We start from the raw sequence: 17114 nt of genomic DNA on the forward strand, positions 1-17114 counted from the left end.
ATGAGCTAGGTTTAGATTGTTGTGAGACGGGTTCTTTTAACCTACGGATGTGTTTTTGAGTGTTTCCTTCCCTGAATCACTCTTTTCTTGTACCATAATAGGCTTATGGGTTGGTTGATGCCACTTTCCATTATCAAAAAAATCCTCATATTTACCTTCAGTGTAATCATTCTACATTTCATGTTACAGGGGCATTATATTTAAGAACAATTAGGCTCCAGTCTGAGTAATATAGCCAAGGAAGCCCAATCTTTCACTGATTTAAAACTATTACATTACATGATTGATTCAATCAGGAAGATGCTGGCCATCTTAAATAACTGCCACCATCCACTCAATTACTTATCACTTCCATTACTTATTACACTGAAAGACATGAAAGCGTATTTATAACAGATTTATTACATTTAAATATATAACATGGAAACTTTTTTAAAAATCATTCTGAATCATCAGATTTATCTGATTAATGATCAAATATGAATTTCTCTTAATTTTTTTGATACAACTTTTCAGATAATTAATTGACTGCGTACATTTGTATGTCAAGCCCAAACTTATGAAAATGAAGTTCCCGTTCAGGGATCAGTAAAGTACATTCCATCCTGTCCTGTCTTACAGTTTTTCACAATTGTTAACACACGTTTTTCAAAACAATAACGGCTTTCTCAAAACTGCACACAGAAAACTGAAAACCTCACAAAATGCTAAACCTGACACTCCCTTTGCAAGATGACTCTTTGCCATCAAATCTCTTAACTGTTCACAAAATGGAACTCGTGTTTTTATTTGGTACACACAGCCATATTTTCAAAAGACACACACATACATTCATTGAGTACACACAACTAAGCATTTGCTGCACACTACCAAGCATTTAGAGCACACTGCAGTGCAAAATTGAAAACACAATCATCGAAATGGAACACCATGAATGACAATGACTCTGGAGAATGAGCCATTTCTCCTTTAGTAAAATGTCTCAGTGTAGGCCTACTTTTTTCATAGTCAAACATAAAACAGCACACAAATATGCAGCAAAAAAAGTTTTATTTCGGTACACACAGAGAACAGTACAGTACTGTAAACCGTGTGATACCGTTGTTCTCACAAACCATATTTACAATTTCAGTCTCCTGTTCGGCGGTGAAAGTGTGTGTTCTTCCTCCACAGTGTGGTTCACTTTCAGTCCTGCAAAATACAAATACTGTGAGCACAATGTATTCTATTGATATGCAGTATTACAGTACACAAGGCAAATATATTTCATACCTGTTCTCCATCCTGAAGTTTCTAATGATGGCAGCAACTGTGAAGCGGCTGAGATTTGGTTGGACACTCTGGCCAGCCTCCCTCATGCTCAAACCATGGTTGAGCACATGGTCTACCACAGCGGCCCAAATCTCATTCGAGATGATCATTCTCCTTCTTCTTTCTCCTCCTCCTTCTTCTCCTTGTCCTTCTCATCCTCTTCCTCCTCCTTGTCCTCCTACTCCTCCTCCCCCTTGTCCCCGTCCTTCTTGTCCTCCTCCTCTCACTCTTACCCCTCTCTTTCTCTGGTTGTTGATCTCTTCAAAGTTCTCCATTGTTTACCAAACAAAACAGAGGCTCAAGGCACTTTTATGCTGCAGTCCTCATTGCAAATTGCTCAACCGACCTGAATGTTTAGAGATTTGACTATTTGTGTGTTGTAGGTTGATGCTTTGAGATTTTACTTGAGAAGTGTGTGCAACAACTGAACATTGTGTGTAGTGTTTTGACAACAAGGGGATGTGTAATTGACATCAGAGTGTAAACAAGGAAAATCAGAGTCTAATGCAGATAAGGGAGTGTGAAGTAGTGCCAAATTGGGTCGAGTGATGCCACTTTCCATGAAGTGAAGGGTGCGAATTTTCGCTTTTTGAGTGTTAACAACTGTGAAAAACTGTAATCTATCCTGTTCCCTATAAATGGCCCCTTTGGTTAGGTGGAAGTGTTTTTGGTTATATGGTTTTAATTCTGGAAATTGTGGGGTCACAAGGTTAGGACCATTTGAAATGATGAAAGTTCCAAAATCTGTTACAGTAATTTTATTTGAGAAAAATACAAAATACACATTCCCTCTTTTTTTGGAATCTGCAGTCTTTTCAAACAAAAGTGAAAAAATATAAAATATACTGCCAAAATGCAGTCAAGCCCCAAAAATGAGAAAACATACAAACCATAAAAACATTCTTTCCTCAATTTTCATAATTCAGTTGTTGATTCATACATGTGAGCAAAGCGAGATGGCTAAGCATGAACTACCTATTTATGTTATAATTTCTTGATTGAAATATTGAATTTGTGCTTAGATACCGTTAACTTTGTGCAAAGAGGCGTAAGATGTAGATTAAGTGACTAATGAATCAATTACTTACAGTGATCCTGCCAAGAAAAGATCACTGCCCAAATCAAGCGATACAGCAAGTGCCACCATGTACCTCCAGGGGCAAGAAGGAACTAATGGTACGGTTCATTGACCAGCTCGTTGTACTTGGGTGGTGAGGTGCTAAAGACCAAGGTAGGTCCAAGCACAACTCCTGCAATTCTGTTCTTGTTGATCCGAGCAATCAGACAGCTGGAGATCGCAATGCCCAAAACCTACAAACACAAACCAGGAAGAGGTGAGTTACACTGTCCTTAAGGGCAGACGGGCAGAACACAGAAAAGCATGATGAAGCTCATGACTAATCTCCATCAGTAAACAAGGGAAGATATATATATACAGTATATACATGTGTATATATAAACTTTCAAAGGCCTCTCTTTTTTTCCAGATGGGAAAATAGGGCCCCCGGATAGAAAAATCCTTTACAGTAGTCGGCCAACCTCACAAAAGAAAGGAGATAATAGTCACAGCAGCTCCTTCATTTCATCTAGTCTAAAATATTCTACATAGGACTGAGATTTAATTCTTCAGTTCCACAGCCCAGAGATTTGCAGACCCCCATTAAAACCACTAAGCCAATGGCCTCTCTTTTTTTGACAACAGGAATTGTCCAGCAAATGGGTCATATCTTATAAGATCATTTCAGCACTTACAGTCAAAGTGGTCAGCCCAAAGAAGACGCCCATCACACCATCAAACGCTGTCTTCAGGAGGGTCAGGAGAATAGGGCCACACGACTGCACAATAACAGAGAAGGGTGTACTTTTAGAGACTACAAATCGAACACAATGATGTATCAATTTAGCCATTCAGACTACTATTTGTGACAGAACAGAACAGATGGTTGTTGGGTAGCCATACCTGGCTGTACACCATACGCTGGGAGAAGAAAGCCTAAAAGGGGGGAAACAAATTGAGAGATCTCAGTGGATAAGGTAGTATCACAAACTAGTATTTGAAACATACTTTAGGTTATTTTATGAAATGCTTCAAAATGAGGCAACATTTCACTTGGTGAAGAGCTTTGGGAAACCAATATAAAACGGAGGATGTTTCTTAAATACGAAAAGGATGATTGTTCAGGATAGCAAGAAAAGAAATAGTAAAAAGTCCATGAACATATCATTCAAGGGCCAAGTTGATAAATAATTCTACAACTGAAGATCGCAGATACACAATATGGTACCTTCGTGAAATGTATTAACTCACCTTATTGGATTCAGTATCAAATTTCGACTAAGCGAATATATGATCCATTTTATTCCATAAGGAAGTGCCTATCAGTAGTAAAATTACACAAAAGTCCTCCACTCAAACTCCACAGAACTAGAGGTGAGTATGATGTTCCTCATAGCTTTCATAGACCACTCTAATGTTGGGTAAGTATGATGTTTATCATAGCTTTTATAGACCACTCTAATGTCGGGTGAGTATGATGTTTCTCATAGCTTTCATAGACCACTCTAATGTTGGGTGAGTATGATGTTCCTCATAGCTTTTATAGACCACTCTAATGTTGGGTGAGTATGATGTTCCTCATAGCTTTTATAGATCACTCTAATGTTGGGTGAGTATGATGTTCCTCATAGCTTTTATAGACCACTCTAATGTTGGGTGAGTATGATGTTCCTCATAGCTTTTATAGACCACTCTAATGTTGGGTGCACCTTACGCATTACTACAGCGGTGTCTCACCTCGAGATAGTTTCCTGGAATAACCACACAGACATCTGTCATTGTCTCCTCTGGGGGAGGGCAGTTGCAGGATTCGGGCACGTTCTCATTCCAGTCCTCGTATCCGTTGAAAAGACCACAGCAGTCCATCTGTTGCCACAGGAGTTAAGGCTATCATTGAGATTGTCTAGAGTCTTGCTCCTAGCCTACAGTATAATGCAGGGTTTTCCCTGTTATGTTAAGATGTGGATACAGACAGATCACGGCCTAAATAAATCTTATTAGTTCAAGGTGATATATCTCTTGCTCTCCAACATTTCCAAGCTGATTTACAATTAACCAAAGATTCACTGGTATGAAGGCCCCCTGTGGTCCAAGCCCATACATTTTATATTCAGCCCAGATATTTAGGATCTCTAATCTATGTAACCGTTCTCTCATGATGTATATTTCATGATGCACTTAACAGTGGATATAGTGTCCACTTAAGGAATCCTAGACGCCAAATCTAAAACACTACAACATGTAATTGATGCCTATTTTTCTAAGCAATTAAAGACAACTACAACATCGTCTCTTATGCTAATATTTACCGAAGACTGGAATCCATCCATAATTGACCGGAAATCCATAGAAGTCTTATCCAATGGCAACAGTGCATGCAGCTGTTCCTCAGTGATGCTTTTAACCTTAAGGGAGGCGAGAGAAATTATGTGAAATCTAACAGCTAAAGGGATACAAAAAAAAAACACAGAACTTGCTACGCATGGTTGTTATTTTCATATGGAAATTACTATTAAATAAAGAAGACATATTATTAAGCAGAAGCCACTGAAGACCTGACTTTCAATGGTCCTTTAAGACATTTTGAGATTGTATAGTCTTGATCGTATGTCTTTCACATTGATAAAATAGCATGGCATGTCTTGGAAAATCCTATTTGATAAAAAAAAAATCTATTTCATGGAATACTTTGAAGTTTAGTTCAGTTACATTTAGGGTAGACCTACCATCATGACCAAGACTACTGCAATCCGGACCAGGAACAGAAAGCCAACACACATCAGCACCAAGAACTGCAAATAACGGAGGAAGCTATTAGTTTGTGGAATCGTATTCGCAAAGTATTTTATCTTACCACAAAGTAAAGTCGCCCTAAGATCGATTGAGACCAATTAAGCAGAGAGAAAGACTCCGTTGCCATGGCTCACGTCAAGCCTAATGTGCAAGCCTTCTTGCAATGACCTCGGTAATTGGTTTATGAGTTACTGGTCTGTGTCGTTCAGCAGGCATGTGTTTCATAGCCTACTGCAATGATCAATAAATAAATAATTTAACACAGGCTTCACATGAAATAATAACGGAATACGCTACTCACAGACCCAATTTTTGTAACCTGTCCTGTGCCACGAGCAGGAGACAAAAGTCTCCTCTATGACCCTTTATGGCCCTCTATGACCCTCTATGACCCTTTAATGCAAGAACATAGGGACTCCCAGATGGAGATTCACAGAGGGAGATTACGGCAACAATTGTACAAACGTGTGTGTGGTTTACTTACGCTTTGGCACAGCCTATATGCAAAGACACTCAGATCTCCATCAGGCAAAACTTTGCATATAGGCTGCTGTTCCAAAGCGTAAGGGTTTCTCGCTGAAAAATACCACCATTCCATGATACAGTTGAGACCGTCTTTTGGTACTATAACAAGTTACGTTAACCTACAGCAGGCTGGTTTTGCTGATGACTAGCAATACAACACGAACCAGAAACTTGTAGGACTCCTCCAGTTTAATCCACACATGAATACAGGTGTTCCAGTTTGACTCTGATTTCACTGTGCTCTTTTTGGCCCATTATCTCCTCTTATTGCTTCTTCCAGCAGTTAATCCACAAATGAATACTGGTGATACAGTTAATTGTCATGTACTGTCACTGTTCTCTACTTTGGTGCATTTCACTTTCCAGCGGTGTAGATGGTATTTTTTATCAGCAGTGACACCTATCATTTAGGAGAAGAGTGCAGCGACTCACATGTGCACAAAGCACGGGCATAAAATGTTTTGGCGCACAGGTCACCATTGGCGTGCGCAATGACCAATCTGTCAACCATGTTGGGGCCCATTAAGTTAGAGTTATCTGTTACCATGGATACCATTCTAGAGTCCCTGGTGTTGCCTGAGGCAAGTGACATGATGTAGTCCATTCTTTTTTCCATTAGCAAAATCCATTAATTTTAACCATTGGGATTTTTTCTTTGGAGCCAGGAAGTGATAAAATGCTAACTAAAACCTACAAACTTCCAGTTGACTCCCACACTCAACACGGGGCTTCATCTCAAAGCATGTCATTAAACAAAACATTTGTTTTCGTCTACTCCCCCCCCCCCCCCGCCTTAGATTTTGCAACACACACACACACACACACACAACCACACATCTACCAAAGTTTCAATCCACTTCAACAGGGAAATTACAAATAAACGGCAAAACCACTCACCACGATCAGCATCCATTTTACTTGTCTGAATGCCCCGTAAGCTCCCAAAGATGGTCACGAGATGGTCAATGTGATGAATCCAATCACATACAGGATGACGACTCCACCGATCTTTCCAAACTTAACATTAAAGTGAAAGTTTGCTTTACAGTGCGTTGACGCAAATACACTGTATTGCTGGTGGACTACAGTACAATTATTTTGTTATTAGGGCTACATGATAAAAATACACACGTACAAATCTATAAGCCAACAAATGTTTTTTTACGCAACAATAAAATTAATCATGTTCTTACCTCCTGCACATTACTGAGATTAACATGGATTAGTATTGCCAAGATAATGACAACAACACCAACAATCTAAAGAAGAAAAAGAAAAGGGCCAATCGTTGTTAGGAGAACAACAACGATGACATTGGATGATTTTTTTCAACATCAACAACACCATTTAGCTTACATCTTTGACCACGTGTTTTTGTTTTTCTTCTTGCAGTTAATCGCATTTTCAACATGCTACAGACTACACTACTTCACCTACCGCAAAAAGCAGATTGAAGAAGCCGAAGATGTTGCTGAGAACAGAACTCAGTTTTGCCATCTTGTGACGAAGCAGAGAGTGGGTAAGTGAGCACACGTTCAGTATTCGGCAGTTTCAAGAGCTAGCCTAGATTTTTTCCTGTAAGGGGCGTGGTAGCTAAACTTGAAGTCTTTCCATGGAGCCATGACTCTCCATGGCTAGTTCTGGGAAGGGACGTCTTCTATTTTCCCGGACACAAACCATATATGGATACCTGAACAAAACACCACAATTAGTTCAGAGAACCGTGACATTCATACCAGCACAAATCAACCTTTAAAATAGACACAATATGTACTTAACCTAAATGACAAATAAGACGCAATAAAAAACCTGTTTAAATTAGCCTCTGTCAAATTCATGCATGCCGTGTCCTGGTTCTTTTTTTGTAAATGTCCGTGAATCTCAATTGCTTTTGCCTTTCCAACCGTTTTTGCAAGCTCCGTCAATATTTGAATGGCGATAAAATTAGACAGTTGTGAAAAAAGCAAACGGTTTATATGAAAAATATGGTTCCGTGTAACTGCTAGAATTAAATCCCTCACTCTGGTTTATAGGAGAGCCACTGGATCCTCTGATGAGCGTTTGTTGTCTTTGCCGTCTCCGCAGCAAGAGGTTGCAGTGGAGACGAGTTCGTGGTACCTTGATGGTGGAATGACAAAGCTGTTTCAGCAACATTTCGGCTAATTGCTAATTACAGTCATTGTTAAACACAGGACAAAAAATGTCTGACAGGATGAGCCCAAATGTATAGTTAAAAAAAGAGAGAAAATATGATCGTACCAATGCACACATTCAGAGAGAGGCTACGAGTAAGGTAGAGTAAGGTCAGACCCAGCTCACTGATCCAGGCATTTACGGGAAATGAAAGGCATGTGAAGGCAGCCCAAGGATAGGCTTTAGAAGTGGCGTGCAGATAACATGCTGAAGTGATATTGGTGTGTATGAACATGTATGCCCGACTGATAGCATAACACCAGCATGAGTAATTTGGCAAAACTATGGTTTAAAGACAGAGCAACCACGATAGTCATACATGCTCTGCAGAGGTGGGCAGAGTAAGCAAAAGTTATACTCAAGTAAAAGTATTGTTATTGAAGCTTTCCAACATGAGATTTAAACTTGGGACGTATTTTGCCATGTCTGGATCCAGTGCTACGACATGCACACCCTCAGAAGACTGAATGCTATGAACTGAAGTTTATTCAATCTTGCAGACTTTTCATTCAATCGGAGTGGTGGTCCATGGAGCAGCTCTGTCAAAAAACGACTTCACTAACTTTTTAAATGGCATATTTGTTCACTATGCGTTTCCAATCAAAAGCTTAAAACGTATCCAAATTTAACTAATTGAACACCCAAAACGTATCCAAGTTGAACCAATTAGAATATTCTCTCAAACCTATACATTTTGTCCTCGCTCAGCCAATCAGAATATTTCTGCTCACTTGTTGTGGAGAAACATTTTAAGACAATGGTGACTTGTGAGAGCAGGTCGGTGTCCTTGCCAATGTTTCAAAGACCCTGTTTACAACTTTTTGGGAGGCTTCGCCTGTCCTTGACTTGTCTCCACCTCTTATCCCGAGACCCCTCCATGAATGCTTGGCTGTCTCTATCAGCCTGCACCTGTAGGCCTGTTTTCGAAAACAGGCCTTTCTTTTTGACCCAACAAGACACTCACCTCTGCACACGGGCCATTCTGCCTGACCCAACAAGACACTCACCTCTGCACACGGGCCTCATGACACTTGTTGTTGCAAAACTGCTTCATGTTTACCACACCACTGTATTACAACCATAATTTCTCTACAAGGACAAATATTGTCAAAATGCACTTGGGGAACAAACACATACACATACATTTATCCTTTATAGGGATAAAAAAAAAAGACAACAGAATGGTTTTCTGTTTTGTCACACATGTAATATTACTATCTAGGTAGATAAATAAATCCCCAACCTACCAATGCCAATTATCTCCTTTCAAAAAATAAAAATAAAAAGACAAGCCTGAGGCAAACTTTACTCAGCCCCTGATTCTATCAATAGCTAGACACACGCATGTAAAGCCACATTCTTCTAACCAAATGTCGCTCTATTTTCATATGCAAACCAGATAGCATGCCTCTGTTGAAGGAATTCATCTTTTCTTTCTCACCACAATTTCCTGTAGGCCTTAACCTACGGGTGCCGAAGATAAATCAACTGCCACTATCAAAGTATGCCTGATCATGGGCATACAGTGGGGTTCAGAATATTTAGAGAAAACTACAGAAAAGCACAGCAACACTTTAAAACAATTAACATGTGTACATTTGTACATAAAAGTGTAAGGCAGGCAATATCAAATTATGTGGAAGAAAATTCATTACAACCTTCAGTCAGAAGACCGAATGTGATGAACTTAAGTTTATTTACTCTTGCAGACTTTCATTCAATCAGAGTGTTGGTCCATGGAGCAGCTCAGCCAAAAAACGAGTTCACTAACTTTTTTAAATGACATATTTCGTCACTATGCTTTCCCAATCTTATCCAAGTTGAACCAATCGAAAACCCAAAACCTCTACAAGGTTTGAACCAATCAGAATATTCTCTCAAACCTATACATTTTATCCAAGCTCAGCCAATCAGAATATTCTGCTCACCAATTGCCCAAAAACCTTTCAAGATGCTGAAATGCTGTGTCCTTATCAGTAGTGTCACCCCTCCCGGTTATGATGTCTGGGCTCTTTCCTGGGAAACTTCTACCTGCTCTTTGAAGAATTCCACATCCCCTTTTGCATACATATTTTTAATGAATATGTGGCTGTCTCTGCCAGCCTGCACCTGTGGTCTTGTTTTTAGAAAACAGGCCTCTCTGTTTGGCCTGACCTACATCTCTGCACACAGGCCTCTCTGCCTGCTCCTTCCTTCCTCTCTGCCTGGCCTTACATGACACTTGTAGTTGAAAAACTGCTCCATGTTCACCACATCATTTTATTACAACCATGATATTTTTCTACATGTATAAAGTCCTCAATGTAGATATGGACAGTATGTTATACAAAAATAATGTGGGCATAGGCCTAATATCAGGAGAGGGAAAGTGAAAAGACAAGTACAGTTTTTCGGGAATCCTGTGGGTAATTCAACGAAACACTGATGAAGGAAGGTGCCTGCTTGAAAACCCTAGTGAAATGCTCACTAAGGCAAATTTGTTGTGGTTATCATCCTGCTGCTCAGGTTCTATGGGCAGTCATGTTGTTGTGTTTAGCTCTTGGGGGCTACAGACAGCGAAGTTGTACTATGAAGGAGGGCCTTTACGGATCCTGGGGTAGGCCTATAACACGAGGCACGTGTTGCGGCCGTCTCCATCCAGTATGATGTATTAGGTGAGGTTATGTGTCATGTTGCATGTTGTAATATGATTAATGATGTGTTAGGGGAGGTTATGCGTCATGTTGCAATATCATTAATGATGTGTTAAATTGGAAATTGCAAATGTTGGCGCTCATAGATCGGTAAAATGGATCAATGAAAAGAAAAAAGAAAACTCAAGAATATATATAAATAAATAAGAATTATAAAAGAATGTATATAAAAGACACAATACACTTGCAGGAATTTTGTTGAAGTCATTTTATTTCAGTGTCTTAAAAGATCATATCAAAGAAAAAAAAAGTCTTTCACAAGCAAGATATATGCCAAATAGTGCAAATAGACTTCTTCTCCAGACAGAACCAATAAATTCACCCATTTGGGATTCAATGTATTGCAAACATTTCACAAAGCACTCAAAAACAGAGTAGCTGTTCAGAGCAGTTAGCTATCCAATCATATTGCCAGTGGTTACAGACGCACAAATCAGTACTTCATAGAAATTCCCATCCAAGAGATTGTGAAAATTACTGGTTGTGACTTAATGTGCCAGCCAGAGTTTGCAAAATAGACAAGATATGACTAAGCCACACAGTCAACATTTAAAGTGACCTTCAACCATCTGGTAATAGCTGAACTAATAACTAATGTTGTAGCAAAAAAAAAAAAGCATAAAAAAAAAAAGCATAGCCTCCCAAATCCTCTGCATTTTCCAAACCACATCAGGCACTATTTGTATTCCAAAAGCTGGCTGTACTTGGGTGGCTTGGATGATATGCTGAAAATCATGGACGGCTTGGCCACAGCTCCTAGCTTGATCCTCTGAGCTAGCAGGCAGCAGGTCATCACAATTCCCAGGAACTACACACACAAAAGGAGACACGTCAGCAAGCCCAAGCGCAAACTGCTTCAAGGCATTATCAAAGACACAAGTCATGGAGAATGAACAGGAGACAAGCCATTTCTATTCAGTCTAAAACTAAATTATCAATCTGAGATTTAACCAGTGCAAACACTGCACAAGTAGTTGATTCTGATAAATGACTGGTCAGTACTTACTGCCAAGGTGGTAAATCCAAAGAGCACTCCAAGAATCACATCAAGGGCTTTGCTCACAATTATCACACCACAGGGCTAAATAAGTGTAAGAGGAGTAAGACATCAAAAGTTAGAAGTCAATTTTTTAAAGATCATCAATTCACTTTTTTGATGTAGTACTAATGCATTAGTTGCACTAGTTGCATCAGAAACAGGATATTGCAACACCCTGTTCCTGTTTTTGATACTTCTGACCCATTTCATCTTTTGCAACTATAACATTGTGAAACCAAAGCAAGGCACTTCAAGGTTTGTTGGCTGACTTGTTAAAGTAACTATTATTGAGGCCTTAAGTGGGGTAAACGGTACAACATGAGGATTACCAAAGTTTTGGAATAACTTTGCTCTGGACAATGTATACATGCATCTATGTAATTGGATGACTTTTGATAGTTACAGCAACTTTGCATGCTTTTGTGAGAGACATGAAGTCCATAACTTCAAAAATAGACACTCTAGCTGTTACAGTGGAGCAACTACACAAAGCCTTAGAGCAAAAACACGCAACCAAGAATAGTTTTTTCAAACTAATTTGTATGCCTTACCTGCTTATGCACCATCCTGGTACTCCTCACCTCAAGTTGAATGTCAGCATAATACTCCTAGGGGGGGAAAGGCATTACATTTGACTCAATACTACAGTACTGAAAAAAGTAAACCTCACAGACCAGGAAGTGTCTAAAGGTACATTGTGTGGGATTTAGTGACTTCTAGTGGTGAGGTTGCTGAATACCCCTCACTTTCCAAGTGTATAGAGGAACCTACGGTGGTCGTCATGTGCCATACAAAACATGAAAAGCCCTCTCAAGAACAAGTGTTTTGGTTTGTCCTTTCTGGGCTACTGTAGAAACGTGACAGCGCAACATGACGGACTCCGTGGAAGAAGACCCGCTCCGTACGGCGATATGAAGTGCTCATTCTAAGCTAACAAAAACTCGACTCATAGTTACAGGTGAATACACACCAATGATATCATTTTGAATACTTTATCAGGACAATTTTTGTCATTAGATCCCCCTAAATCCTGCACACTGTACCTTTATGACTTATGGTGCTGAGGGATAGTGTGGTGTTATTTCAGTTACCAATGATGGCTCACCTGAAGGGTATTGTCCGGCAGGGGCAAGCATGTGTCCTGCATAATCTCATCTGTGGTGCAGTCACATGACTCTGGCACATTGTTATTCCAGTCCCTGTACCCATTGACGAGACCACAGCAGAACAACTGTAGAGAAAGAGAAAGAGAGCGAGAGCGAGAGAGTAAAGGTCACTGCTAAGCCTACCTGCAAGTTAAAAGAACTTTACACTCCTTCAAGCCAAACAAAAGTGTGCTTTTTTCACCTCTAACTCACAATGTAACAAAGGATGTTAAGAACAATGTGACTACTTAACAACCAAGGACTAAAAAAAGAACGCTCATAATATAAAATTCATACAATTGTATCTTCTTCAGTAATTTGCTTCATTCTGCCAAATAGGTTATGCACAAATTGGTGGATATTCTCCTTGCAGATGTAGAAACAGTTTGGACATGTTCAAAACACATTTTATCTATGCTGTCTCTGTAGAGTATTGTGCGAGTCAGCCTTGAAAAAGCCTGTCAAAACAGGACTCCGGCAATCTTGTTTTGGGTAACTTTGGGAAATGTAAATATAACAAGTTGTATAAGGTCAGATATGAGGGCATCTTCATGCCTTCAGTTAAATGACCTTTACATTCTACATGTTGCTCATCTCATATTAAAAGTCTGTTGAATACTTTCCTAAGAACCCTGAAGAAAGCCAAATTAATATTGAGCGGTACATCTACCAAGAAAATTAACATATTTGAGACAGGTTAACCTCAGCTAGAGAGGATTACAGACATGATATATTCCTTACCTCACTCTGGAATTCACCCATAATTCTCTGGAAGTCCCCAGAGGTTTTATCCAAAGGCCCAACGTTTTCCATCTCCTCCTGCAACAGGCCAACCTTGCAAAACAAGAAGGAATGCAAATACTGTCAACCCGCTTTGAATAATTCAGTAAATGAACAGAAGCCATTAACATGAAACGATAATAAAATAATTCTAGATAAACCTAACGTGGAAGTTCACAGGCCCTGTGTCTTGTTGAGATCCCTTGAAATCAGACTTACCTGTGGATGCAGAATGGCTAGAGGCATCGCAAAGCGCAACAGGGTAAAGCAGCTCAAACACATCAGAACAAGGAACTGCAAACAACGAGAAAGAGACACGATAGGTTATCAAACGTAGGAGACGTGCCTGCAAAGGTATGACGTGGTTTGATAATGACACTCACCACAACCAGCATCCATTTCACATTTTTAAGAGCACCGTAAGCTCCCAGAAATGAAATGAGGAATGTGACAGACCCGACCATATACAGCCCGATGACTCCATTACCTCTGTCAAACTAAATATAATGCAGCATTAAGGTGATTCAGCTGAAACACGTTTGACCTGATCATGTGACGAACGGGGGTCAACCGTAATGAGAATTCAAAACAAATAGAAAACCCTTATATAGCCTACCTCGTTGGCGTTCAAGTGGAAGTGAACCAATACCGCCAGAACGAACACGACAACACCCGCAATCTAAAAAAAAAGTGATAAATACAACATTTCGTGGGTGTCAACGTAGCCCAATAATAAAGTCACCGAGTCCTCACAGTCGATGTTTGTTTTTGTATCTCACCAACTGACTAACAGGACCTACAGTCAAGAACACTTTCAAATTATTTAAATAACTTTCTCATAAGTAACTTACCGCAAAAAGCAGGTTGAAAAAAATAAAAAGGTTTCTGAGGAGGAGACAGTTCGCTTTCGCCATTTCGGGGATTTCTAAAGACACCGCTGTTCCTCACTTGCATTCAGAACTCGCTTGATGACTGTCTGCAAACTTCAGACAAAGGGGAAGTGAAGTGTTTATGTCGTGTGATGATCTCAAGCCAGCGCCAAGGACGGGTTGGGCTGCTATCTTATCTGCTCTTCTGTGCGCGCACGCGCATTCTTCTTTTGTGGGGCAATGCGAGAACTCGCACAAACCATTTGCTTGCCAGTAGACAAACTCAATTAACATATCAACGATAAACGAATCAACTAATTAACACAGTTGCGAGACAACCGATACATCTATTGATATACAACTGAAATTATATAGCATGAATAATATAACATATATTTGAAAACGCTTCTATAACATATTTTATTTCTATTCGATCTATGTATAGGCTATAGGCTTATCTAGCCTATCAAAACTTACTGAATCCATTTACTTGGTATTTCCCTAAATAGGCCTGTTTCCTGAAAATGTAGCAACCTCAGTTTCATTGTGTGCGTGAGTCAGTTGGAGGGACACTGGTGTGAGCCTCGCTGTGTATAAAAGAGAGAACGAAGAGTGCAAAGATTCAGTATAATCCTGGGGTTGCGTTGGTTTTGCTGTTGGCCTTTTACTGGCAAATAAACCATTTTTGCATTACAGTTTTTTACGATTGGATAAACACTAAAATCAAAAGTATTACACAATTATCAAAACCTTTACTCAAGGAGCAAAACAACGGCTCAGATTTGCACCACTATAAGCACATGTCAACATCATACCTTTTGCGAAACAATACACACAAGTGATTTACAAAACACTTAACACACTTGAATGCTTTAGACACAGAAGTATATCAAGAGGTCACTTCCTTGCAATTCCAAAACACTGACTGTCAAATTACCACACATATGACCTGTCAAATAAACACAGCCATCAAGTGCGCAAACACATGATTGCTTAATTGTAGACACACCAAACAGGTTTAAGCACTATAGAAATGCAGCAGATGAGTTCATCTGTTCAACCAAAATGGAAGGAGTCAGAAGATGAAGAGTGAGGGTGAGAGGGGGAATCCACAGAGGAGGAGAAGGAGGAAGAGAAAGAGGCGGAGGCCATGCCAGAGGCTGAGGTGGAGGTAGAGGAAAAGGAAGACCTGAAGCAGGAGGAAAACGTGCTCAAAGAAGAAGAAGACCAAATGTATCAAATAAACTTAATAGGAGCACGGGGGCCCATATTCACGCAAGAACAAGATCGAGAGATCATAAACATGGTTTTGGCAAATAATGCTATCAGGCTCAGAGAAATTCAAGCCAACATTATCGGTGACCATGCCATTTTCAATACAGTAATGTCCATCAGGTCTCTCAGTCAACACTGGCACACATCCTAAGAAGACATCAGGGTAAAATGAAACAACTTTATTTGTACTGTATTTTCAGTTTTTTTTCTGATCTTTTTTTAATGGAATTGTAACCTGTACTGGAAACATCATTTTACGTTTGTCTGATATTTGCTGAGCTTACAGTGTTATGCACACTACTGAAGTAGCAAAAATGTTTTGTTGTGATTCTCCATGTTGACATGTTGACTGATTTGGGTAGATGGAGAGAATTTAATAATATTTTCATCAGTCTGCAGCATTGGTCTTGTGTAGTGTTTGTTGAATTTATTGTATATTTGCACTTTCTCTGTGTACTTCACTTACACTACTCTAATCACTGAGAAGTAGAATTGCTAAAAGTGTTTTAGGTTTATAACAGTAGTGTGTAAGTGGCACAAACAGAATTCAGTCATATGTAACATGTGTGTTTCATATGGTAACAAAATATGGTTTTGTTAAATTAGTGTATAGTTTTTACAAGAGTGTTTCATTTTGCAATGGATCTGAGGTGTTTTGCTCATTGGGTGTGTGGTTGTGCTAATTGTGTAAGGTGAATGAAAAACAAAACAAAGCAGTCAAAATTGTGTTTAAGCAATCGAGAAAAACTGTAAAGTCTGCTCGGGAGTGTTGGATATTTTTTATGTTTAGATGAACATGGATTAACTCATCAGTATGAAAGTCTCACTTTTAGAAGGCAGACCAGGCCGGAAGCAGTAACCAAGCCATTGACATGATTTACGACATTAAAGTCAGCACTAAAGACACGACACAGGCACATTCCAAGAAACCCCGGTGAGGGGGGTCCACACACACACAGGGGTACCCAGGGGAATTAGCGAAGAGGGAATAGTTAATGCTGATTGCAGCCAAACAGAACAGACCACATGAAGATATGGGCCTTTAAAAGGGCTTGCAGGACGTTCACACAATGAGATGGGCCTCTGCTTATTGTAGTTTATTGATTACAATGAAACTTCTGATTGAAAAAAGGTGTAGTGTGAGATAGTGATGGGCAAATGAAGCATTGAACCATTTAGGCACATTGTTTCAAAAAATCGGTTCATTACTTGAAGCTTCAGTAACAGTTACCTCTCCTGGTGATGTGCCAAGGCTGCAACTTAATTAGCCCTGTCGCTACACGATGGTAGTCCTTTGGCGGATAGTAGTCCCTCACATTGCGCATGCGTCATTTTGCGACACTGTCGACTGCTGTCGACAGCGAAGCCGCGCATGCGTCACAACAACAGATCCGTTTTCAATCATGGAGAAAAGCGACGAAAGCCAATTTTTTG

General features: G+C 39.7%; 2 protein-coding genes and 1 long non-coding RNA gene across 4 annotated transcripts; all 3 read right to left on the minus strand.

The window, feature by feature from the left end:
- Window positions 1-1154: 1154 nt before the first annotated feature.
- Window positions 1155-8018, minus strand: LOC116224169. Of its 2 annotated transcripts, XR_004165475.2 has the most exons (6): window positions 7946-8018; window positions 7708-7804; window positions 7124-7376; window positions 6880-6945; window positions 6691-6703; window positions 1155-1165 (listed from the first exon to the last, which is right to left on the minus strand). It is a non-coding gene; the product is annotated as an uncharacterized LOC116224169 (long non-coding RNA). The 2 variants fall into 2 exon arrangements; XR_004165474.2 differs by lacking the exon at window positions 1155-1165 and having other exon boundaries at window positions 6638-6703; window positions 7946-8017.
- On the minus strand, window positions 2055-6629 carry LOC105912372 (tetraspanin-8-like). The gene is made up of 7 exons (XM_031583220.2): window positions 6584-6629; window positions 5095-5160; window positions 4678-4773; window positions 4106-4234; window positions 3272-3304; window positions 3064-3147; window positions 2055-2622 (listed from the first exon to the last, which is right to left on the minus strand). Exons 1-7 carry the CDS (start codon window positions 6593-6595, stop codon window positions 2482-2484), a joined length of 561 nt encoding a protein of 186 aa, XP_031439080.1. The 5' UTR covers window positions 6596-6629; the 3' UTR covers window positions 2055-2481.
- Window positions 8019-10765: 2747 nt separating the features above from the next.
- Window positions 10766-14600, minus strand: LOC105912397 (tetraspanin-8-like). The gene is made up of 9 exons (XM_012841354.3): window positions 14388-14600; window positions 14153-14215; window positions 13920-14033; window positions 13756-13830; window positions 13498-13590; window positions 12717-12842; window positions 12163-12219; window positions 11579-11653; window positions 10766-11380 (listed from the first exon to the last, which is right to left on the minus strand). The coding sequence occupies exons 1-9, from the start codon at window positions 14448-14450 to the stop codon at window positions 11249-11251; spliced, it is 798 nt and encodes a 265-aa protein (XP_012696808.1). The 5' UTR covers window positions 14451-14600; the 3' UTR covers window positions 10766-11248.
- Window positions 14601-17114: the final 2514 nt, after the last annotated feature.

This window comes from Clupea harengus, chromosome 16, assembly GCF_900700415.2.
Source record: "Clupea harengus chromosome 16, Ch_v2.0.2, whole genome shotgun sequence".
NCBI lineage: Eukaryota > Metazoa > Chordata > Actinopteri > Clupeiformes > Clupeidae > Clupea > Clupea harengus.

Bases quoted from the DNA above. Each gene is read 5' to 3' on its own strand.
- LOC105912372 (XM_031583220.2), bottom strand. The intron at 4,774-5,094 runs GTAGGTCTACCC...GCCTCCCTTAAG, and splicing joins CAGTAGTCTTGGTCATGATG to GTTAAAAGCATCACTGAGGA. The intron at 3,305-4,105 runs GTGAGACACCGC...CCCCCCTTTTAG, and splicing joins TTCCAGGAAACTATCTCGAG to GCTTTCTTCTCCCAGCGTAT.
- LOC105912397 (XM_012841354.3), bottom strand. From the start codon at position 14,450: ATGGCGAAAGCGAACTGTCTCCTCCTCAGAAACCTTTTTATTTTTTTC. The intron at 12,843-13,497 runs GTAAGGAATATA...CTTTCTCTACAG, and splicing joins TGGGTGAATTCCAGAGTGAG to TTGTTCTGCTGTGGTCTCGT. The intron at 11,381-11,578 runs GTAAGTACTGAC...TTGTGTGTGTAG, and splicing joins TTGGATTTACCACCTTGGCA to TTCCTGGGAATTGTGATGAC.